The sequence below is a fragment of the Mytilus californianus genome, unplaced genomic scaffold (genome assembly GCF_021869535.1).
Source record: "Mytilus californianus isolate M0D057914Y unplaced genomic scaffold, xbMytCali1.0.p SCAF_7, whole genome shotgun sequence".
In the NCBI taxonomy this organism is placed as follows: domain Eukaryota; kingdom Metazoa; phylum Mollusca; class Bivalvia; order Mytilida; family Mytilidae; genus Mytilus; species Mytilus californianus.
The window spans coordinates 12,378,203-12,404,842 of NW_026262723.1; the positions used below are offsets into that span (position 1 = coordinate 12,378,203).

At 30.5% G+C, this 26,640-nt stretch overlaps 1 protein-coding gene across 8 annotated transcripts in view; it reads right to left on the reverse strand.

Moving 5' to 3' along the window:
* The window catches only part of LOC127709014 (ankyrin repeat and fibronectin type-III domain-containing protein 1-like), a 157,364-nt gene that overhangs the window by 27,126 nt on the left and 103,598 nt on the right, over positions 1-26,640 (reverse strand). For 6 of the 8 annotated variants that reach the window (XM_052214280.1, XM_052214282.1, XM_052214279.1 and 3 more), the window contains 3 exons: positions 12,384-12,505; positions 6,052-6,080; positions 741-836 (listed from right to left, as the gene is read on the reverse strand). In XM_052214280.1, the coding sequence (XP_052070240.1) occupies positions 741-836; positions 6,052-6,080; positions 12,384-12,505 (247 nt within the window). Of the gene's footprint in view, positions 1-740; positions 837-6,051; positions 6,081-12,383; positions 12,506-23,105; positions 23,903-26,640 lie in introns of those variants that run through there. The other 2 variants (XM_052214287.1, XM_052214286.1) reach the window with 1 other exon arrangement.

Here is a 26,640-nt window from a genome sequence, read left to right on the forward strand (position 1 = left end):
GTTTTATTAACAGAATAAATATTTATTTGTTTATGAACAGAGTCAAAGTTAGCTGTCCAGTTGTTCCCCTTTGTATACAAGATAATGTTAGTATTTTCTAGTTTCTGCTTTAAAAAACTTATTATCCATGTACTTTAATGTGTGCCCTAATGTTAAAGGTTTTTGGTTTGGGTAAGGTTATTATTATCATATATATAGAATAATGGCATTTTATTTTTTGACGCTGACTTTATCAGCAAGAATATCAAGGGAGCCTGCTAGAGCGAGCTGATGAAGTCAGTATCAAAAAATAACAAAATGCCATTATTCTTTTTATCGGCAATTTGTCTCAACTGTATGTTGTTTTTTTTTTGGTTGAGAATATGAAATAGTAAACTACTTTAATGTGTACAAAATGTTGGGATGGTTGATGAAGTCGCATGCATTTCATTGATAAATAGATGAGGATGGACTTGAGCATGTGACATTGCTGCATTGATTCATGACGTCATCGCCTAATATTTTCGAGTATCAAGTCCTGTCCATGATCTTAAATATATTAGGCAGTAAGATCAAAGAGAAAATGTACAAATTGCTGATAAAAGGTAAGATTCAGTCAAAGTAGAAAATATAAACCTGGGAAAATAAAAACTCTAATCATTCATTATTTGGCAATACAATGACGCCCCTTCCAAACTCTCCAATTTTTTCTTCAGTACAACTGAACAATTAAGAAATATATTATTTATAGAAATCCTTACCAATCCAGACTGACTGATCGTTGTCGTTCCTGTAACACGTCATTCTTTATTCTATCTTTTTGACTCAAGCATCTCGTTACTTTGTGAAATCCAACACTGAAACATACACAAAATAAATAAACAAATATGAAACATATAAATAAATCAAAAACTGAATTTCACACTTTCTATTCTTAAAAAATACATATAATGTTATACAGTACATGTTAAATATCTGTTGAATTTTCTGTTTCATCACAGCACATAAATGACATCGTTATATCATTGTTGTTATTTTCTACAAAATGATCTACAAAATATTTTTAAGTTTTACCATTATCGAAAGAATGAACCATACCTAATGTTATTGTACGTAAAAAGTTATTGATTGAATGAAGCCAACAAATGAAAGAATCAAAGAAAGCAAATCCCACTTTTTAACGGAAATAATCATTTACGTTTTTAACAAAAATAATGGATGGATATTTAAACCACAACAATATATAACAAGTACTTCATCAAATCATGAAATGACATCATATCTCATTTGTACAAAGTCATTCAAAATAGTCTTTTAATTCAAATGTTTTGAAATATAATGCTAAATTCAAGTTAAATTATTCTTCTAGAAATATACCACCATGTAGGCCATAGTTTCTCTTTCTGATGTGCCAGTTTTTTACGTACTTTAGCATGAATGAGTATTATCAAGAGGTGTTGTTATTTAATTCTTTTATCAACCCTCACCACAAAGAGTTAAAAAGCCTATCAAATGTTTGAAATTACAGTAATTCTGTCATTCAATGAAAGTAAAATCAAAATATATATTTTATTGTTAAGGTTTTCAAAGCATTAATTCAGCTGTGGAATGGATAGGGTAAATACCTGGGAAGTTTTAACATCAATTGCTAAGTCATCCTTCAATAAATGTTCTGCCCTAAATACCACTCAGCATTTATTAAACTTTAAATAAAAGTCAATGACATTAAATGAATACAAATTTCAATCATAATCACTGTCAGCGGTTAGTTTAATATATATAGTAATGTTTAATTTTATTTTAATCAAAACTTTGATACTAAGATGACAAGATTTATCTCCCTTACATTATGAAGAAATTTTTCAAGGGAGTCAACTCTGACTAACTTATACCAACAGTGTTCTACTTTATGCGATTTAAAAATTAAGATAAAATAACATATTTCTATTAAAAGATTTAAATTGCTAATTAAATGGTATGAATTACTGATGAACAACATAAAACCTGCAATTAAACTCTTTGTGACCCCATTATAAGCACCACAATCATGATAAATAATTCAAATCTTGAACTTTAGGCAAACAAAAATAAAATATTCTATTTCAAAGCGTGCCATATAATACAATTTATGAACTGACAGTCTAAGCAGTTAAAACATTTTATGAAATACATGTTTTTTCTTGTTCATTTTTCACCCAAAACATTTCATTATTGTATATTTAAAAGTTCAGGCTCTTTTGCATTCTTTTGGTTAACTACCTACTTAAATGATCAAATTTCTAAATATTAGATTCTTTATTTCTTATCACATGAATCTTCTTTAAAAGAAAATTGATGTCATGGCTATTGACATTTTCTCTTATTACATAAAGCATAATTCTTTTAACCGCTAAAAAGACATTTTAAAATTTGACCCCTATCTTTACCTATATCCACAAAAATATACCTCTATCTTATATCTGTTGATATCATAATTAAGTACCAATATCGTGACATTTTTATATGATAGAATGACCAATTAATCAATTTAATGCACAATATTTATAATTTTGCATCTAATGCATTTCCATTTTGAGATGAAGTCTTAATTCAAAATGACTCCACATGTGACAATATATGTATCAAATATAAGCGTTATCAAATTTTCATTAAAAATCATTGATTTTAAAACAGATTTTTGAAACAACGGAACAAAATTAACTGATTTCCTACAACAGTGTTAATTGTTCATTCATAAGATTCCTCTTCATGTTACATAAGTAGTGCAATGATAAATCATGGATTACATTAAAAATTTACATCCAATATTGTCCAAGGGATGAAATTTTATAATTAATTTCCTGCTTGAATGAAACTCATACACTCTCAGAGACTACAGTGATCTCAAGTTACTATAGTAGCTTTAATGTATGGAACAATATTTTTATTCAAATATTTAATGATGATGATGATGATGATGGATGGCTGCTTAACATCTAGCGGCAAATTAATATGCATATTTAGGATGAGAACATATTAATGTAATATGAATAATAACCCTGCTTTGTACTAGACCGACACGCTGAGCCAGATTTTTAACGTGCTAGTTCACAAGGTAACAGTCCGCAGGAAGACATGTCACCTTATTCGGACACATTATTCTGTCTTTTGAGCCGACCAGTCTTTGCTTTTACTCCTTAATGCCGTGTGTTTAGCGGAGAAGCAGCAAATACCAATTTTAAAGTCTTTGGTTTGACTCAGCAGGGGTTCTAACCCACGACCTCCCGCACTCGAGGTGAACATGCTACTACAAGACCACCGAGGCAGTTCAAATATTTAATATGAATAAAAGGAGATGTGGGGTATACCTCAGTAAGACAGCAAACCAAATGAAAAAGAAATAACCAAACCACCTCTAGATGACAACAAGCAGTGACTTCAACATTAGATAGGTGTCTATACAAGATTGGACAAGACTCAGTCATCTTGTTCCTCCAAAGTTGTAAGTCATTAAATGGTAGATCCAAGATAAGTGTACCCAAACTACCAGTGTGGCCAATTTTTTTCCTTTTCCTAGAAGTGACTTTTAACCCCAGTTATACACAATTAAATAAGTTGTGAACTTTCAATGAATTAACTTTTTTTAGCCTTTTTACAAAGGAGATGAGTCTGAAGATTGTACACTGTATGGGTTTCTACAACAGCATCTGGACTGCAGATCTTTCACCAACATATTTACAATCAAAATTCATTGTTTTTACTGACATATATTAAGACTTGTGACTATAATTTTCTTGTAGCATCGCATGAACTTTTTGTGATATGTGCAGCCATTATTTATCATCCACTTTTACAAGATCTAGTCAGTCATCTTTAACATTAAAGAAAGACCCTTTCATTAGCCAGAAATAAATACTGAATTAAATTTGTACAACATAAAATTTGCCAGTGAATATATCATTCAAAACAAATGATTTAACAAATTAGATTTCATTTTTTCACTCTTGAAATGGTGGATTTCACCCACGGTTTTTGGTGAGTTTTATGTTGTTGAATCTTCAGTTTTACTTGTGGTATTTGGGGGAATTCTATGTTCTTTTTTATTCTTGTTTATTCTTTTGGCCATGGAGTTTTTCTCTTTAATTTTGCACTTACAGTGTCTGATTGCCCTCTCAACTGAAGGTTTAAAGATAGGACAAATGGAATCACAAAAAGCCAAAGGAAATAAAAGTTACAATTCTGTAGCCCTGAATTTTGATTTTAGAAATTACACAGAAAACTGTGTTGTCCAACTTTTAACATTTAACTTACCAGATATCAAGAGAACTAATATTTTGAATTACACCACCATCAGATGTCCATATAAAGTCAATCAATGTCTTGCATATAGGGAAGAATAGGGATTATTATTTATTATTATTTATGTGATAAGAACAATTTCCCCTAAATACATATTTAATTTGAGCCAAAAAATGCAAATTTACAACATTCGTTCTCAGGGTTATTTTTTTATTGGAAAAAATAAAAATGATCTATTTAACTGAGAGCAATATTTATCAACTTGTGTAAATGACAAATTTGTACCAATATTCAAATAGCTCCAAGTAACTGTTATTTTTATCGATATTTTTGAATATGATTTCCTATCATTCCTAAGGGTTTTATATACATTGACAAGTTTTGTCATAGATAAGCATATGGATCATTTATTTTCACACTTAATGTCCATATATAGATACATGAGATTACCACTACACTGAAACTAGACAAGAGAAATTCCTTTTGCACCAAAAAGATGTCACGTAAATATATTCCATTAAAATATGTGTGAAAGAATGATCACTTTACATTACAATTCTCTATGGATTTACTCTAGCAATTAACGTACAAAAATATCAAATGAGAAATATTAAATATCATTCAAAAGATAATGATGACATATTTTTCAACCATACACATCCTTTATCAGTAAAAGTGTCAAAAAACTTATTCATCAAAAGGACACTCTCTTATTCTATCTTCAAAGATCTTTCATTTGAGTATATTTCATCGTTGAATTCTTTCTGGTCAATTACCTATTGACAAAAGAGTAAATGTAAAAGGACAAAATCATGGATCAGATCTAGGTCCAAAGTAAATCATAGGATAATTGGTGACAAAACATGGGGACCAAAAAATAAACAAGCATTCATATATCAAAATATTTGTCATAAGATCTCTAAGGGTCATATTGACAGTTTATTTTAAAAATTAGGAAAGAATGTTTAAAATAAATAAATCTAAGTACTCTTCTCAACAAACATTAAACCTAAATATATTACAAGTTTTTATGTCTAGGATATAGTCATTTTGAAAACGTGATATATCACTCCTGGATGAGTTAAAATATTTTCCTTAATTTTTTTTTCATCCTTTGGTGTCTTAACTTAAACAACATTTAAATCCAACTATTTGACAGTTGAGAATCAGGAAAACTGAAAAACTACACAGAAACTATTACTTATAATCCATATTATAGAAACCTGTCATCACAATTGAAAAACCTCTTGACATTGATTACCTTAAAAAAAACAATGAAGATGATACCTGAATCAACCCGGGGGGGATCCTTCTTTACTTTTCATGAACTAAAACTTCATAAGGGATACAAGATGAGTTTAGATGAATAGTATGAGGCAGATGTTACTCACGAAAGAGATGAAGGCCATATCGATTGCCTGACACTTTTTGGTAATCATATATACAAATTTGTGGGAAATTGTATGCTTTACAACTTGGTAGCCTCCATCAACAGGATAGCGTAATCGAAATGTAGTAAAAAGTCAACCATTTTGGATTAACTAGTATATCCATTTTTCTTTTTATTGATTTTCTTAACCTAATTGAGCACTTCTTCCTCATATTAAATTGTTTTATCTAAAGATTAAAGAAAATGAAATTGCTGCTCTTCAACTTCACAGTTGCTATGAGATCTTCACTGATGGACTAAACAGTCTGTAACCTTACAGTAAGATCATGAGTGTGACACAAGTACTGGTAAAATGTTGTTTAGTAACAAATCAGTTTGTAATAGACATTTGTAAGCATATTTACCTTTTGTCGTCTTGATTGCGTACCATGTTCTACAAAAATAAAATAACAAAATAATTTATGCAAATATTAATATGATCTATGATGATGTATTGAGAGTTAGTAAATAAAGACGGTTTGACTGATACAATTGAAACAACAATGTAAACAATTCTAAAAATTTCCATTTTGAGCTTACCATTGAAACTGAGTGTATATGCTGTATAGATTTTTTTCAGATTTATGAACATTCAACACCAGACCTTCACATTAAATCATTATATAAATACCCTCATTCCCATGTAAAGCTAATACAGTTCATCAACATTATACCTGCATAATTCCTTATATAGTAGAAAAGCAGTTATTAAAAAAGACTGTACAATGTAAAGCTCATTAACAGGCTTTTGAGCTCAAGTTTATATGCTCACGATTTCCACATATTTTACTAAAAATAGTATGTTTTTTATTTCACATTCATGAAAAACAACATCAGGCAAAACAAAAAACAGACAATATCATAAGTAAGGGGAGGTAACTGTTTTCACTTGTTTCAACTTGATTTTCAAAATAAGGGGAAAACTGTTCGTTATATACATATAAAAAATTAAGCTAAACAGTTGATAACTTTCTGCAAATGATTTGTATTTCTAGCAATCTTTTTCAAAAGATACATGGTGAAAAATTATTTTTCAGATCGAGAACATGTTTGAAAAATAAAAGCAGGCAAATTGCAAAAACACAAACTTAATTACAATTGGCTTAAAATAAAACAAATGTTAATACATACCCTTGGTTTGAATTTGCAATTTAAATATTTCACTTTATAATGCATTTTCATCACTAAAAACTCCAGTCACTTTATTAAACTTAAACAAGTTTTATTATAAACAATGTAAATTTCCTCCTTTAAGAATGAATACTTCAGGAGGAGAAATCAACAGAACACTGACAGACAAAAATCACACCTGGCCAACTGATTCAAAGCATTCACAAAATACCTTTATCTAATATAAAAAGATGGGACTAATCAACTTAATTATTTCTACCTTTTCTGAAGAAAAGAAACATCTTAAGATTACGGATATCTGTTCCCAGCAGGACCCTTCTAAACCTAATCAGACAATAACGTCAAGAGGGGATAAACTTTATTATTTCACAACGGGTGTAATTAGGTTTCTTCTACTTTTTATTCCTGCACAGCATCAGAACGATAAAGATGAAACATCGACAGACAGGATTTCTTTCAGGAAGCAGCAGTTGATGATGTAAGATTTTCTATCGTTCACTTTTTACTCTCTCTCAGTTTATATGCATATCATAACCTTAATGGCGAGTTAGCTTGACAGTAATTATGATTATCAAAGGTTAAATGGAACTTTTATGTTTTGTACTATTAACTAAGAGTGAAAGAATCATTCGGTACAGAAATTGTATACGTTTCCACACATGGAGCATTTTATGATTCTTTTTTTTCTTTTTTTTTTAATTTGCAACTATTAAACTATTAAATTTTAAACAACGCTTTTGATATAAAGCATCTTATCTATTTCCCCTAAAAGCCTATCCACCTTTGTTTTTATAGTCATCTTAACCTTTTGCTTCATGTTTCATTAGAGAAATTTTCATGCAAAAGTCAATGGTTTTCTCCGTTCACTATTGCTTCAACCTATAAAAGTTGCTGCCATGATATAGCTAAGTGTGCTTAAAGTGGTGTTAAACACTAACAACCAATCAATCAATAATTACTGGGATCCCTGAACTTTACCAATTAAAAAGATGCATGGATCAAGTACATGTATGAGAAACATGGCGGTTTGGGTTTTGCTCATTGTATTGGTGTTGAAGGCAGTACGGTGACCTTTAGTTGCTAACCTTCTATGTCATTTGGTCTCTGGTGGAGTGTTGTCTCATCAGCAATCATACCACATCTTCTTATTTTCATAATAGTAGAAAGCCCTCAATATAACAACTGTTTGATAAGAAATCAAGTGATTTCCCATGATAGTTGAACTGCCTGGAAATACTACCCACTAAACCAGACTACAATTTTCCTTCAAGCCATATTTCTTTAAAAGAGGTCAATGTTTGGATGAATGATAACTGAAGTAAGCTAATGATGGTTTCCCATAAGAGGGTGGTATATACATATATATAGCCAGGTTCTGGTGTAACCATAATGAAAAAGATGTTAGATGTTAAGTCCTTTTACTTCTAGTTTGCCTAATTCTGTTTGCTCACATGTTTGTAAATAATTATACATAGGAATTTTTTTAAAAGGTTATCTTTATTTCACAATGGCCAGTTTATGGGTGGACAATTTCTTGTTTTCACAACCTAAAAATTCTTTTTTCATTGACATTTAGTTTTGCTTCAAAATGAAAATTTTTTCACCAATTCAAGTAACAATAAGTTTAATCTGTAAAAATTTCCCAATAAAAAAAAAAAATTTGCACTATTCTTCACTTCTATATAATTTGATTGAATAAATGATTGTTGGTGTTTGAAAGCCACTTTCAGCACTATTGGCTAGTTAGTTTGTGGCGGTAGGTTTTAATGGTGGAGGAAGCCAGAGTGCCTGGAGAGAACCACCAATCCTTACCCAGGAAAATATATGATTTAAATAAAATTAGTTACAGCATTTTGTTTTTTATCCCTCCAGTTTAAAATGGGAACAGTTTATTTAATTATAGTTCAATCATATACTCATCTGCAATACAATCCTTGTCCCCTTTGGTTTTCATGGTATAATTATTCTTGATGGTGCAGACAAAGCACACTAGTACCAAGTTACAAAACAAAAGATAATTCAATTTCATGCCTTACTGAGTTACAAAAATCAAAACATCTTTTGAAAACCTTATTCTCTAATAAAAAATAAATAAAGGATTTAGTTTTTGTTTCTGGAAATAAGTAAATTTTATCTACTTACATAAAATCGTTGACAGTTTGTCTTTTTGATTAAGTTGAAAAAGTATGAGCCCATTCACTGCACTGACAATTTTGCCTAATGCAATGATACCGTTATGCCCCTAGCCTATACCGTGTATACAGAAAAGACTTTGACCACCTACAACTTCATGTAAATGTTGGAAGATTGAATAAAAAATAATCATTTTGCACCCATTGTACATGCCTATTAAATATCAAAAGCTATAAATATTCATTTTCCATCATATTGCATACTCATTTGTCACAATCCCAGTGACAATCTATTAAGTCTAATCACCATCCCCAAAAAAAACCCAGAAAATTAAAAAAAGTCATTCACTTAGAAACATCTCTGCGGGAAAATTTCCTGTCAAAACGTTACGAATTATGCACATTTTCTTTGTCAAACAAACCTATCCTTTAAATCTCAAAAGTATTACAATTGTAAAGATGTTTAATAACTACTGTAAACATCATTTGATGTCGAATAAGATGGTCTCTCGAGTAGCAAAAAGAAAATGAACAGGAAAACATTTTTGCACATTCTTAAAATAAAATTGCCAACTCATCATTTTTGTCGAGCCTTCGACTTTTGTCGAAAAAGCGAGACATAGCGATCCTACATTCCGTCGGCGTCGTCGTCGTCGGCGGCGGCGTCCACAAATATTCACTCTGTGGTTAAAGTTTTTGAAATTTTAATAACTTTCTTAAACTATCCTGGATTTCTACCAAACTTGGACAGAAGCTTGTTTATGATCATAAGATTATATTCAAAAGTAAATTTTGTAAAAAAAAAATTCCATTTTTTCCGTATTTTACTTATAAGTGGACTTAGTTTTTCTGCCAGGAAACATTACATTCACTCTGTGGTTAAAGTTTTTGAAATTTTAATAACTTTCTTAAACTATCCTGGATTTCTACCAAACTTGGACAGAAGCTTGTTTATGATCATAAGATTATATTCAAAAGTAAATTTTGTAAAAAAAAAATTCCATTTTTTCCGTATTTTACTTATAAGTGGACTTAGTTTTTCTGCCAGGAAATATTACATTCACTCTGTGGTTAAAGTTTTTGAAATTTTAATAACTTTCTTAAACTATCCTGGATTTCTACCAAACTTGGAAAGAAGCTTGTTTATGGTCATAAGATAGTATCCAAAGTAAATTTTGTAAAAAGAAAATTCCATTTTTTCCGTATTTTACTTATAAATGGACTTAGTTTTTCTGCCAGTTAACATTACATTCACTCTGTGGTTAAAGTTTTTTAAATTTTAACAACTTTCTTAAACTATCCTGGATTTGTACCACACTTGGACAGAAGCTTGTTTATGATCAAAAGCTAGTATCTAGAAGGAAATTTTGATAAAATTTTGTTCCATTTTTTCTGTATTTTACTTATAAATGGACTTAGTTTTTCTTCCAGTCAACAGTACATACATTCTGCAGTTTAAGTTTTTAAAACATTTATTAGATTCATAAATTATCCTGGATTTTTACCAAACTTGGACAGAAGCTTCTTACAATCAAAAGATAGTATAGAGAGGAATATTTTTATTAATTTTTTTCCTCATTTTTGTTGAGCCTGCGATTAACACCAAAAGTAGGCGAGACACTGGGTTCCGCGGAACCCTTACGAATTTTTTTATCTTAATTTTCTTAGAGTAATGCAAATGAGAAACAAGCTACTTTTAAGTAATGCAACAATTCAAGTACTGTGTGACCTGAAAGCATAGCATTGACACTTATCAGCATTTATATGATTTTAATACCACTAATTTCTTCTAATTCTCAACTTTGCCAAATATCCTATTTGTACTCATTTCTCCACCTAAAAATAAAACCCGCTCTGCAAGAATCTATCAAAATGACTTCTAAATTGAGTTCAGTATCACAGCGTGTATCTGCACTAGTATGTCATGTCACAATGTATTTGGTATTATCTACCCCTACAGGAAACAATTTGTAAAAGCAATAGGCAACATTCTTCATTTATGATGCATACAAAAAATGCAAAAAAAAACAGTACAACACTAAGTACTGGAAGTAACAGCAGTAAGACTGACTCATCAACTCATATCATAGACAGTTTTAATTCTAATCCAGGAGATTAAAATTTTTCTTAATTACCATAACTGTTAAGATGACTAAGCTGAAAACTTCAAGATGGTAAATCCAAAATAAAGACTTCTAATTGATAATTTCATAAAAAGATTTCCTGTCAAATCAAATACACTATGCCATAGCCTGAGGTCCATATGAGCAGAAAACAATATTGACAGAGGCAGTAGGTAGAGGTCAATACTGTTCCATCAGTATTATGGTACAAAAGACTAATTGTTTCATAAAATACAAAGTGGTAATGAAAAGGGATGAATACAAACTAATTTTTTTAAAAGTAAATATAATTTTCTATGTTTTCTATGTATTGTGTGCGATTTTGTCCCATGTACATTTACTCCACATCCTTTCATTTTCTATGGTAACTAGAAAGTTAAAATGAAGCAGAATACAGAATTTCACCTGACCAGATATAAACCAAAAGAAATACTCTTAATTAATTTAGTTTTGTGATTACCAATTTTTGTGGATTGAGTGAAAATTGTAGTTTCCATGGATAATTGACTTCATTGTTTTTCTGAAATCAGCATACAAAGCTACAGTAAGTTTGTACATTGTTGAACATTCAAATAATCAACAAAAATTTAAATCCCGTAAATATTAATCCACAGTATGTATCAATATTATGATGTAATAATTCAGATCTAAATGTACACATTGTTATCACTTATTGTTTCTCTAATTTTCCAATACAATTTATCATAAAATTAACAAACATATTCTGTAAAAACCTTTATCAATCCTTGAATCAATGAACTAGGCATGTATCTTAAATGGACAATTATCATTTATTTCATATTCATTCTGGATTTGGGAAGAATACAATTTCTATATGAAAGTCTTTATCTAATTACAATAGTATATGTATTTAGTCTACAATAGGTTTTTACATGAAATTTGTTTCCATGCATTTCCCAAAATGATGCAATAATGATGGCCATCTTGGATTATCCATCTTCTTCTAAATAATCAATTTCATCAATATGAAATAAGGACATGTGGCATAATTGCCAAGGAAAAAACAATCCACCAGAGACCAATGATGTAGATGTTAGCAACTATTGGTTACTCACGTATACAGCCTTCAACAAGTAAAACCCATTACGACATTACAAAATATAAAGCATTATGTAATTATGAAGTCATTCCATATGAGGCTATATAAAAAGTTGCATGATGATGTTAATCTTTATGCAGGTAAAATATTTTAGAGAACTTGGGAAAGAAGCATCATAAAAGTGCCTCAAATTTAGTCTAGTGAGTTTATAGATCACTCAAGTAAGCTCTGAGTTGTGGATATTGACTTACAGCTTTAGGTGGTGTTGTGTAGTATAACTGACTAGAACCAATGGGAACATCATCTGACACACTTGTCATTGTTTCTGATGAAGTTGTTGAATCTGTATCATCTTCAAAATTCCAGGCGGAGCCTAAAAATATATAAATTAAAATATACCGATATTGAAAATCATAATCTTTCTGCATAATGGAGCAAAATATAAAATAAGTGATATGAATGAAACAGGGAACACTGGTTCTTTAATATGCTTAGTTTTTTTAGGTTAAGAATGGAACCAGTCTACATGGCTAGTTATGGAGGACAACTTGAGGCAAAAATATAATCTCATGAATCTTCTTCAAATCATACTTTCTAAACAAACTTAAACTTCTTTTACTGTAATAAATTAGCATTACTGTTAACATGTTGTTCTGTGTAATCTCTTGTTGATTTGGACTTACATGTTTCACTTCCCAAACTATTTCAACAACAGCTCATCCAATAAAGGTTATTACATAAGCATGAATCATGCCGACCAAAAATCAGTTGTACTGTGGAGAGATACACACTCCGAGCATTTTCTAACAGTATTTAAAATATCTTATAAAATGCATAAAATCTCAATGTAAGCTTTAAGTATGTCCTTCATTTGTGATACTTTGAAAGCTATTTAATTTTAACAGAAGACATATACATATGCAATAAGTCTTTATGAGATGAGAAACTGTTTAATCATGCATTCCACTGATAAATATTGTGTATATTAAAACTAATATCAATCTTTTAAGGAAAAAAGTTCAAGTGTAGGCAAACTTTCAAAAAATTATTAAATAAAGTTTGGCAATATGCCAAATTACTAGTAATAACAAGCAATCTGTAATCAATATGCACTAACATACAGTTGACATTCTTTCTTATTTAAGAACATTTTATCAAATTTCTTATATAACATTTATTTATCAATTTCAGTATAATTATTTTCAATTACTTGATTAATTGAAATTCTAAAATCAGTATATCAGTAAATGAAACAGACATGGTTTCATTCTCATTAAATGGTAAAAAAAAATGTACTTCTTAAAATTTTAACAGGGATCCTGATTTCATAGAAAAAAGTATTACTTAGATCTTGCTTTTCAAGACACAAAAGATACAACTCTATTCTGAAGGTTCCTGGCATCAAGAAGTCAAACATTTCTTTTATTCCAAAAGTCATTTCAATCATGAACACATGTGATATTCGGTCAATGCAAACATTTTAATATATATATATGTCCTTCAATCAATATAAAGTATACAGCAATAAGTAAGAGCTTCGGTTATATAATCAATAAAGATAAGTATGCTTTTTAATTTTCTTTTTTTTCAAGGAGTTTTGATTTTAATCATTATAAGTCAGAATTCAAATCATGAAATTATGGTTTTCAGTCCTGGTAAAGTTTTAATTTTAAGTCATGGTAAAGTTCAGATTTTAGTCCTGGAAAAGTTTAGATTTCAGTGATTGTAAAGTTGATACATTAAGAAGAAATGTCTAACTTAAAGTTGGCAATCCAAACCCCATACTTGATGACAGACAGTCAAACAACAATCCACATATCAAAACTAATTTGTTTCTTGGTTTATTTTATGACAAACCCTTGACATTCAACTTCATTCAAATGAAATTTCTTGTTTATTTATAGCATTAAAATGGTGATTTTCAACTTCATTCAAATGAAAAAAAACTTCTGCACAGAAATGATTAATTTTCTGCTAATGAATTTTGGGATATTTTAAATTCATCTTGAAGTTGTCTGATTTTCAGTCCAGTTGTAAATCAAGGGTTTCAATCTTAAATCGATGATCTCAGCATATGTCTCATTTTGAGATCATTTACCAAAGGTTTCAATTAAATAACAGACATGAAAACATTAATCAAACAATTGAAGAAATAACCAACATTGATGGTGGCCTTTACAAGACAACCTTTAACTGTTTGTATTTAATTTACAAAGAACACATCACAAATTTAAAATGTTTATATTCACAGAATCAACAATTGTCTGAAATTTAGAGTAAACACCAACCTGTTTTATTGCAATAAAAGAAAACGAAATTACAAACGAACATTCAACTGTACACTGCCAGTAGGAAACTTATTGGTGTTTTTACTTTTGCACAGTCAACCATAGCTATTGTATACTTTAAGATCCTCAGAGTTGGCACTAGGCCTGCATACATTTATTGAGGAAAGAATAACACTGTTGTTGAAAATGAAATGAACTTGCTTAACATAAGAGTTTTAATAAAACTTTTCAAAAATCATGTACACTCAAATGATGGAATTAAGTTAGCTTAACATCCAAAAGATACACTACTTAATGAACCTGCAGAATCTTTAGAATATTCATAATTTAAAAAGAATTTAAAAGAATTAAACAGTGAAAATTGAAAGAACTGTTCAGTGTAAATCCACAATTCAAAGTTCAAATTTTATTAAAAAGGTGAACTTTTAATGTCATTGCTCCCAGCTTTAGAACCATGTGCATGTGAAAATACATGACTTCATAGTGCAGTGACTTTCATGGTCCTTCCCCTTCAGTATAGGTCATCAGAACTATAAGTCTAAAAGGTTAGGAAGCTTTTAAAGTCTTCTTTGTTATATGACCAGGCTGTCATAGAGTCATTTAGAGCTTAAACCATACATATCTATCTTAATAAGTCACCAGAGTTAAGGATGTTTCCCACTTGAAAGTCTAAAGATCTTATGTTGTACAACATAAACTATATAAAATATGGTTTCATAATCTAAAAGCTTATATTCATGAAAGAAATTTGTGTTAACAATTATACAGAACAAACACAATGCTGTAATAAATTTCTGACTGTATGGTCTATCAGAGTATTTCTTCAAAAAAAATAAAAAACATAATTCACGTCAAAAATACAAATGATAGTACTTTACTTACTCATAAGAAATATCATTCAGAAAAGATCGCATACATTAACTTTTGCGTTGAAAAGTAAAATCCTTTGTGCATGGATCAACAAAGACCTAGGTACAAATGACAATCCAGGTTTTATATTAAAACTATTGGCTCTTATCTTTTTTATACCATAACTGCAACCTTCAACTTTATTCAAATGAAAATAACTCCTGCACTGAAACCATCATTTAGTGAATTAAAATTAAAGAAGCAGGACTAGTACACTAAAATAGATTAAACTCTACAGAAACAAATGAAGTTAATTTACTGTTAAAATTAGTGCAAGGTAAAGCACTATCTAATCATCCATCTCCAACAGTTTCTAAAGTAGGTACTAATTACAGTTAAATCAGTAATAAGTACAATAATTATTAAATGAGGACAAAGTTTAGTGCACCAGAGGGGTAATGTTGTCATTCTATTTGAATTTTATAATACAAGAATGACTTTGACATTGTGCCCATATTAATCAGGTGTATTTAGGTAAAACTCATTGGAAAAATGTTATGAACTGAAGTATTCCAAGGTTATGATTACTCATTATCAAATGTGCTTTTAAAGTAAACTTTTTTTTTTAAACTTTCAATTTATTAATCCATGTATAAAACATATTTTCTATCTTAATGATTAGCATCATGACTTAATAGAAATGCATGTGATAAGTATATGAAAACACGTGAGGGGATTATCAAACTAAAAGTACAAAGGGATGCTCCGTGTCAGAAAACTAATGATAATCAAAGATCTCTGGATGATTTCTTTCATCCTTTTACATTATAGCCATATGATCTTTTCTATACCAGCATACAATGATTTACTTTGCACTTAAACATATCTGCACTTCCTCAAACTTAATGGAAAACTTGATTCCTAATTCATTTTCCACAGTTTATTTATGGTTTTGAAACAGGGGAATGTGTAAATTTATATGACTGAACTATCTAATGTTTTCTTACATGTAAACCTTCAAGATGAAACTGATAGGAAATCATAACATAAACCAATAGCCTTCCATTAGAAACACTTTCCATTAATCATAGGTTACTAGTACTTTAGCAATCTTCTTGATCAATTATGATTGTTCATTAACGAAATATACCCAAGTGAATAGTTTGATTTGTTTTAACATGCAACAATGATAGTTATAATGTTTTAAAAGAAGAAACAAATTTTTTGCACTTTGTGACAACAAATATAGTGTGAATGTATTTGCATGTCCTGGAGCTGAGCACTATAATCTTTTTCAGTTCACATTTTAAAACTATAGGAAAAATATCTTATTGAAATGTCATATAAAAATTCTATCAGATAATTAAAATGTATTTTCCTTGCATTGTGATCTACATTGTCTTCATTTTACAAAATGTTATTTACAACATAGAAGTACTTGGTCAGTCTTCTTGAAAGTTTGAAATTTGTGCCTGACATCTCGTCATGCAAACAAAAAAAATTTTGCATGATCAAAATATAATTTGCCTGGCAGCTCTCTGATATTTGGTAATACAATTAGCAATACTTGTCTGACCGAATCAAAATTTGCCAGACACGTCATGAGGTCAGACATATTTCAGGACCTCTGCTTGGCATATTAAGTTGGATTGTTACTATTTTCAATAGGTAAGGATTATTTTAAGCTTGATCTAGACGCTCAATTCCTTAAAGAAAGAGTCTTTATAGATTGATATTACACAAATTCATGTTCACAACTCATCAAAAAGCATTTTAAGACATAACAGATTACATCAGTTCCCCAATGACCTTACTATAAATACTTACTAATGTAAGTTTTGGAATCTTGCCTGTCAAAGGTGCATCTTAATCTTAGACTTATCTGACCCTGCAATAAACATTCTACAGACAATGTCACACAGAGCCTACAACTAATTTTACTATTGCACTAAAGCTTGCACTTAATTCTGTACTACAAACTATCTCTTTACTGCGTTTCTTTTAATGCAAACATTAATCTTTTTGTAATTTTCATATAATCACCTAAATAAACACTGAGCTGGGTCATAAAAACGAAATGCCTCATGTATGTTTTATCATGCAAAGAAATGACAAATTATATGTTTTAATCAGGAATACTGTAAATACTTTCACTGTGAAGTTATGTAACAGCATAACTGTCATACAAATGACTAAATAAAGACAAATTCAAGTGTATAGCCTGGAAAATTAGCCATGTAGTTCACATTATTGAAGTGGATAATGAGTTACTGTGGATTCATTTATGTTCATGGGTACCAATTTTCGTGGATTGAGGAATGCCTGTATTTTCGTGGATATTTGATTTCGTGGTTTTGCCCAAGTCTGTGTACAAGCCTATAGAAAATTTACAATTCGTTGAACATCTAAATTCGTGGTTCACCTGTACCCACGAAATCCACGAAAATTGGTATCCAACGAATAATAATGAATCCACAGTAAGTGCTTTCTGTCAGAAAGTCTTTTCCAAAATCACTAAAAGGTGGTGGTGATGTTCTGATGACGGTCAATAAGAACAAGATTTGCTTATTTTTAACGAACAGTTAATATTCTCGCATGAAACAAACAAAAAAATGAATTGATTGTTGTTTGTATAATGTCCAGTGGCAAGTTACTCATGAATATTTAGGATAAAAACAAATTAAACAATACATCACACAACAACTTTACAAAGTATTATGGTACTTCAAAGAGAGTCAAATTACAATGGTAATTAAAGTAGGAATTTGAACTTAGACCTAATGGGAAAGAGACTTGTTGGAAAGGGGATAATATTTCAGCATTGTCACAAGCCAGTTTCAGACTTAACTAAGGAGATGGTATGACTCAGAAACAATCAAAGAACTTAAAACTGAATAACTACTACATTTGTTTCATTTTTTTTATTCAAATTTATATAAACTTGTTTTTTTGGCTATAAAATCTTGTCAGTATTATATCTATAAAACTTCAAGCAATCTTGGTAAATAAGAATATCTTTCATTCTAACAACCCTTGTGACTTGTGCTTTACACAGTGTCAAACAAGTTAGTTCAGTTGAAGTGTAGCCATTATAATGCATTTACATGACATTCAAATGACATACACTTAATAGGGACCAAAAGCTAACTGTTTCCATTATCCTTTAGAACTAGGCTTAATAGAAACCTGTAAAAGACATAATGATATATAACAGAGGTACAATTCTTTCATCTGTCAAATAGAAAACTGATTTTGTCAATATATATGTAGAGTATCTTGGTAACTGTCAACATCTTTCAATTTGAACTGGACCCTGTTGTTTGAGGTGTTTCTAATGTCTAAAGAAGCATAGAGAGTAGTTAAAACTGATTTAATTTTGAAAAAAAACAACATGCACATATCTTTTAAACTCTAACACATGAAATAAACTATTTCAATTTTTAGTGAGAAGGTCTTTTAAGATCCCGTCATTGTTCGATTTATTGTAAGTGCAGCTCGACAACATAAATATGTTTATATTGAAAATGCTTAAAACACCCAGAAAAATCCATTAGAGTTAGACATTTATCTATATTTTGTATAGTTCTCGGACACAATGAAATACTAAATGGTTTTCAATCAATACTTCTAAATAATGCAAAAGGTATTTCCCTGTAATTTCTGATGAATACAAGATTATACAGGATTATAAATCTAATCACATAATCTCCGATAAGAGAGAACTATTATAAACGTTTACTAATCCTTTATAGGTTTATATAACGTATTCAATTCTACAGAGAATGTAAGAATAGAACCGAATGACTAATATATTAATAAACTACTTTTCCTCAATGAACCACAAATCTGTTCCCATACTAAAGTTAATGTCTTTATTTGCAGGGAACCAGTATCCAGGCAGTACAGTTGATAGATTTTCTAAAGGACCTAAAACATTGACAACTTATTTTGCTGCTTTGAACACCCAGTTTATATATCTTTGTCTGGCTAAAACTTGCACAAAAATAATCTGCTTACAGGAAATCTTAAGCATAATATAGTCTTCAAGTATTAGTTCCTAGTACATTCTCTGCCATCAGCCTTAATCTTTAAATTGTGTATTAGATACACCATCTCAGCCTGTTAATTGTAAATCCAAAAGCTGCCTCATGAAACATTTTGACATCATTACATAATTTTGCAAGTTAAATGTTTCCTCATCAATTCTTTATTTCAAGTATCGAAAATATTTAACAATTTAACAAATGAAAACACGTAATTAGCATAAAAACTAAGTTAGATCAATCAAAAAGAGTAACCATAGTCAGAATACTGAAAAACAATTACTAGAAATCAACTGTCAATTTAATCAAAATCAGCAAGGTGACAAAAAACACTCTAAATTTGATAAAAATTTTAACCCCAAAAAAAAAACGGCAATGGTTGCTTGTGGCCTTGGATATCTTGTCTTTTCAAGTCTTATTATCATCAATTTAACTTCTATGACTTTTTTAGGCTTCAATATAGCTGACCTATAGGGCAACATGTGCATGAGTCAGTATTTGCTTATAGTAATAGTAGACTATGGAATTGGAAGTCCAAAGTTTGTAATTCTATCTGAAATCTTCAATCAATGCCAAACATGTCAGATAAATAGAAATACTAACAAAATATATAATATCTAATCTCATAAAGAGAGTGAACTCGGAATTAAAAATGCTAAGTCATCACAGTACTAATATTGAAGGACTTGAAAGTTTGATTTATACACTTGACCACAGTGACTTTATAAAAGAAGATTAAAGTTGTTGTCATCACATGCAGTATGTTGGAATAAACTTTCTCACCTTTCCTCAATATAAACTTTCTAACCTTTCTAAGTACATATGTATTTCAATTGAAAGATATTTAAAGACATGTTCATTCACCTTTTTGAAACATTATTTCATAACTAATTGTACATCAATTATCAAAAGCAACTATTTTTTTTAATTTCAGGACAGAAATTAAAATGCAAAATATAAAATCATATTTACTATTTTAAAACAATTCTTTAAAAACTTTTGACAAAGCAAATAACTTGTAGGGATAGTCCTGATCTTAAATCCAAGGAGGGATCTGAATCCCAATGTGCAATTACACTTTGTTTAGCGCAAATTGTAAACGTTCATAAAGCAAGAGAAGCTCACCCTTTAAGATTGCAATAAACAATTAATTTCCCCATAGGAGACAATAATAGCCTTTTCCAAGATACAGACTTTATGAAGTTGAATTTTTTTAACGAAACCTTGTTAGAATTAAAGAAAAATTATTCCGACAGTATTTTTAGGTACAATACAGGTTCCCGTTTCTTTTCTTAACGTAATTGTACTTATCTCCCTTGCCTATCAATTTTGCACTTAAAAACATGTGTCTCATCCTAGCATTGAAAACACATCTCATTTCTGTTAGGGCTAAGGAAAATATATTATTTTGCCTTTGGTATAATGCAGATTGCACGAAGTCTCTAATAATAAAAAGAAAAGGGTGCACATATCGACCAATCAGGATTAGCCATACTATTAATTCTGAATACCATGTTATCTGTGCCCATAATATTTAATGGTTGATTGTAACCTTAATGATGATTATTTGGTGAAACTCTTAAACAATTTGGAGCATGTCAGCCTCATTACAACAAATACATTTAGGGTTTAACCTTGCCCTTGATTGAATCTGTATTGAAATCTGTCTCACGTTTTTTTGTCAAGTTTAACATTAAGTGATCTTATAATAGAATACTATACAAACATATCCACCAAAGACATCAGATTAAGTTTCATTTTATAAATTAAGACCACTAATTAGTTCTAGATTGAAAAAAACCAGCATTGTACAAATATATAGAGCTTATATTGTAAACATTGGAAAAAGCAAATTTCAAGACATGTAATTTGTTTATTTTTTGCTTTGACTGCAAATATATGCTTACTAATAACATTTCAATTGAATAAATGTGAACTTCAAATCTGTGCCATTCTAGGTTTAGACTAATTTCAATTGATTAGTGATCACTTAAAGTTTAAGAACTGTGTTCTAATGTCAAATTTACACTTCAACAATGAGATAAGATTTATACAAGTTTATAAGAGTTTGATATATTCTAACTTTTATCTTTGATAGCTTAGTATACATCATATAAAATTTTATCATCAGTTTAAAGAATTTAGAGAAATAAATTTCCCCCTGATTAAAATTCTAGTATAGATAAATTCAATTTTGATAGAAGTGTCCTTCACACAAGTTTTATGGGTGCTCCACAAAAAGGGTTATATTATAGTAGAGGATCGTGTAGAATCTTGAAATTCATTGTTGTTCTTAGGCATTGACAGGTTTATATAAGTAAAAGTCATGTTTACATAAGACACATGACACATGTCAAGTGTAGTTTTTATTTTAATTTTGAAAACCCATGATATTTCTCAATTCTTTTCCTACTTAAATTAAGTCCATTTTTAATCTGATTAATTTACTTGAAAATGCATCTATTTAGCATTGACACATTTGAGACAGAAACTTGGCCTTCACAAGTCTGGCTCAGCAATTTCATGTTCTCTATATGGGCTGCACTCTGACATCCCAGCAGGTACTTGAAAGGTCCTCAGACATAGAGTAATGAAATTGTTTTCACTTTTTTCCAGAATTTACATTCAGTAGTGGATGGTTTGTCTGTTAGAACAGGTTGGGAAAACCAACAAAATTGGGAACTTATAATTCCCTAAATGAGTGACTTATAATCCCTCAATTGAGTAACAACTCCAAATAGCACTAAAATGAAATTTTCTTAGCTAAGTACTTTTACTTAAAATAGCACAAATTTATAGAAAATGGAACTCAAGAACCATATATTTCTATTTTGGATTTAAAAAATAAGTATAGCACTGAAAATGTCAATTTTTCGAGGTTTATTAGGCCAGTGAAGATTTCTGTTCAATCAGTTAGGGCTATTCATCTTATATAATAGTTGATGCATTTTTCATAAAAATGTGCCATTTCAAGTATAAAATGTGGATGAAAAAAAGTTTTTTAACACTAAAAAAGAATCCCTCATCAGGGATAGTATTCCATAGGGAACTATATTTTGCAGGTTGTTCCCAACCATTTAAAAGAGTTCAGATCCTTACATTATTATTATTTTCTGCTTTTTATAGTATCATTTCCATACAATTATTTATAATTTTGTGTATTGGGATAATTTTCCATTCAAAATTAAAATGATCAATTATGACTTGATCTTCTTACAAAATCATACCACAAAGAATTTCCTCTCAATATCAAAGGATAAACTATGGACCATTTAACAATAATAGGCCTCACATAGTATAATTTGTCCATTTGAATTCCTGGGAAATATTTGCTAAAAATCATAATATTCTGTATCAGAAAATACAAACAAAAATTGAATTATGGAATGTTTTATATGCCTGAATGCACCATTTCACTTAAGACAGAGCCTTCTTTTAAATTCAAACAATTTAAAACCAACTATTGATGAAGAAAATACTATAATATTTCACTTTTAGATCTCCACTTTTAACTCAAAACTCAGGATAAAATCTATAATAACAAAATGTCAAGCTTCTATTTTGAACAATTAAAAATTTTAATAAAATGAAGTCTGTTTTGGGGTGATTTCTAATAAACAGCACAGGTTTAATTACATGTCTTATCAGACAATTGTATTGCTTAAACAGTACTGCAAGAAAAACTGTTTTTGGATGATTTCTAATAAACAACACAGGTTTAATTACATGTCTTATCAGACAATTGTATTGCTTAAACAGTACTGCAAGAAAAAATGAGATCTGAAAAACTTACGAGGTCTCATTGGAGGAAGATTTGGTAACGGTGTATATGATCTCTGAGGCAATTCTAATGGAGCTTCATCAAATATTGGCAACCCCTCACTCCTGGCTCTAGCTAAAATAGTATGTGATCCCTTCTTTATCCTTAAGGAGCCAGTTCTCCTTAAATCCTCCATCTTTGTATTCCTATGCCACATCTTTTTGGCTAATTTTTGTATATCCATTTTCAAATTTTCAGCTGACTTTCAGAATGATCAAACTACATAATACACTTCTCACTAAAAATTGGAATTTCACTGGTAACAATTAGACACAAACAGAAAGAAACACGCTACAACTTTATAAAAATTAGAAGACACAAAACAATTCCAACGAAAATCCATTTTTCCTAATGTCTAAACAACACAAAAGGATTCACAGTTTAACCCATGGTTTCATTCAGATTGAAATCAAAACATCCTGTTGATAAAAAGTCTCTTCAGGATTTTCTCATTAAAATATTTGACAATAATTGTCGTATAACCCAAATTGACAACTGTGGCTTATTTACTTTTAAATCGTCCCTTTCACAAATCACTTCGCTTGGTATACATCCTCAATACGGAATATATAAAAATCCAATTGAAAATGCTAATCATATCCATACAATCCATTCCTTTGACCGTCAATAAACATTTACCTATATACCATAGGTAAAAGATATTGAAACCTCTCAACACGCACAGGTCCTAGTCAAAACTATTCCATATCTTTTGACAGTAAACCCATTTCTCCCTAATTCCAAAGGTATGTCTTGAGAAATATGTACATAAATGATTTTCAACAGGTAAGGCTAAACAAAACAGTTTTACCTATCAATATTTAAATATTACCTGTGCCCATAATTTGTAAATTACTTTGAGGATTAAAACCTCTTGATACCCTACCTAGTATTACTATAACTAATGAATACTTTTCACTGTACCACTTAACTAATCAAAATGTTAATTAAATCAATTCATTGAATCTTTACCTCAAGGCACTATTTAAAATGTTTCCCTCTCAATATTCAATAATCATCTTTTATTTGAAAAACAATTCAATTTCTTATAAATGTTTATAATGGATATTAGTTTCAAGTTCAATTAGGGCAATATAAATATTTAAGAGTTCAAATCAGAAAATAAAATCAACACTTTAAGGACTATTCAACTGACAAAATTCAAGAAAGTTGATGCAAAATCATGCTCTAATTGTCGGAAATGAATTTAAATTTATGAATAAATTAATTTCATTTAAAATCATACATAAATAACATCACTGGAATAATTTAAGCTACCAATATTTAGCCATTTAATAATGAAATGAACAATCTTTAAATTTACATTCACAAAAAAATCTATATATGAAGGCTTAATTACAAGGAAAGCAATTAATTTGTTCTATAAATGTCAATTTTCTTTTATGTACCTCATCATGTTTCCTATAAAATATGTCAATAGATTAATATTGTTCCATGAAGAGATATATTATATATGTAGCCAACAGTCAGTTACAACTGTGGAAATTCATCAATTCAATTTTAAGTCTAGTCTGTCAACACTACAGTTAGGTTGTGAGTTCAAACCCCTGGTGACTTTGGCAGGGTGCATTTGACCCCAATCTTAACTGACTTTTTTTTCTACAAAAGGTTGTTGGTTTTCTCCAGCTTCCTTTAGCCACTGCAATTTGACAATGTGGGCTGAAAATGGTGTTAAACACCAGGTTAGATGTATTGAAGCAAAAATAAAAAAATATGGTATGGTATGGGTTATGATCAATAAAGGTACTTCCCTGGGCCTATTTCACCATGCTCCATTACTCTTTAATTCTTGTATCAAGGCTTTGAGCGCAGATCTTATCAGCCATGTCACAATGTGAGAGCAGAACAAAAACAGCTATGTCACAATGAGAAAGTATATCTTATTAGCCATGTCACAATGTGAGAGCAGAAGGTATCAGCCATGTCACAAAGTGAGAGCAGAATGTATCAGCCATGTCACAAAGTGAGAGCAGAATGTATCAGCTATGTCACAAAGTGAGAGCAGAATGTATAAGCCATGTCACAATTTGAGAGCAGAATGTATAAGCCATGTCACAATTTGAGAGCAGAACATAACAGCCATGTCACAATGTAAGAGTAGAACATATCAGCCATGTCAAAATGTGAGAGAAGAACATATCAACCATGTCACAATATGAGAGCAGAACATAACAGCCATGTCACAATGTGAGAGCAGAATGTATCAGTCATGTCACAATGTGAGAGCAGAACATATCAGCCATGTCACAATGTGGAAACAGAACTTATCAGCCATGTCACAATGTGAGAGCAGACCATAACAGCCATGTCACAATGTGAGAGCAGAATGTATCAGTCATGTCACAATGTGAGAGCAGAATATATCAGCCATGACACAATGTGAGAGCAGAACATAACAGCCATGTAACAATGTGAGAGCAGAATGTATCAGTCATGTCACAATGTGAGAGCAGAATGTATCAGCCATGTCATAATGTGGGAGCAGAACATATCTGGTGAGCAATGTCACAATGTGAGAGCATATCTTATCAGCAATGTCATAATGTGAGAGTCTATCTTATCAGCCATGTCATAATGTGAGAGCAGACCATAACAGCCATGTCACAATGTGAGAGCAGAATGTATCAGTCATGTCACAATGTGAGAGCAGAATGTATCAGCCATGTCATAATGTGGGAGCAGAACATAACAGCCATGTCATAATGTGAGAGCAGAACATATCTGGTGAGCAATGTCACAATGTGAGAGCATATCTTATCAGACATGTCATAATGTGAGAACAGACCATAACAGCCATGTCACAATGTGAGAGCTGAACATAAAAGCCATGTCACAATGTGAGAGTATATCTTATCAGCCATGCCACAATGTGAGAGCAGAAGGTAACAGCCATGTCACAATGTGAGAGCAGAACGTAACAGCCATGTCACAATGTGAGAGCAGAACGTAACAGCCATGTCACAATATGAGAGCAGAACATAACAGCCATGTCACAATGTGAGAGCAGAATGTAACAGCCATGTCACAAAGTGAAAGCAGAATCTGAACGTAACAGCCATGTCACAATGTGAGAGCAGAATCTGAATTTAACAGCCATGTCACAATGTGATAGCAAAATGTATCAGCAATGTCACAATGTGAGAGCAGAACGTATCAAACTTACTTCCAGTAGAAAAACCAAGAGTAAAAAGTTGTCTAAGGAAAGCCTAAAAATGACTTGAATTAGTAAAATAAGAAATGATTGTCAGACTTCTGTGTATTCAGCTTCTTGTCAAATTGTGAAGCCTTTTGTCTCATTTGCTGAAGTGACTTTTCCACTGAATGATGAAGGCAATAACTATATTCATGCAAGATAAGTGCATGGATTACAACACTGATATTTCAGGACTAAGGCTCCAACTTGTGCTGGCCTAAATAAGATATAACCTTGACTGCATTTGTACTGTGCTCTGACAATATTAAATTACACAAATATATTAATATTTTG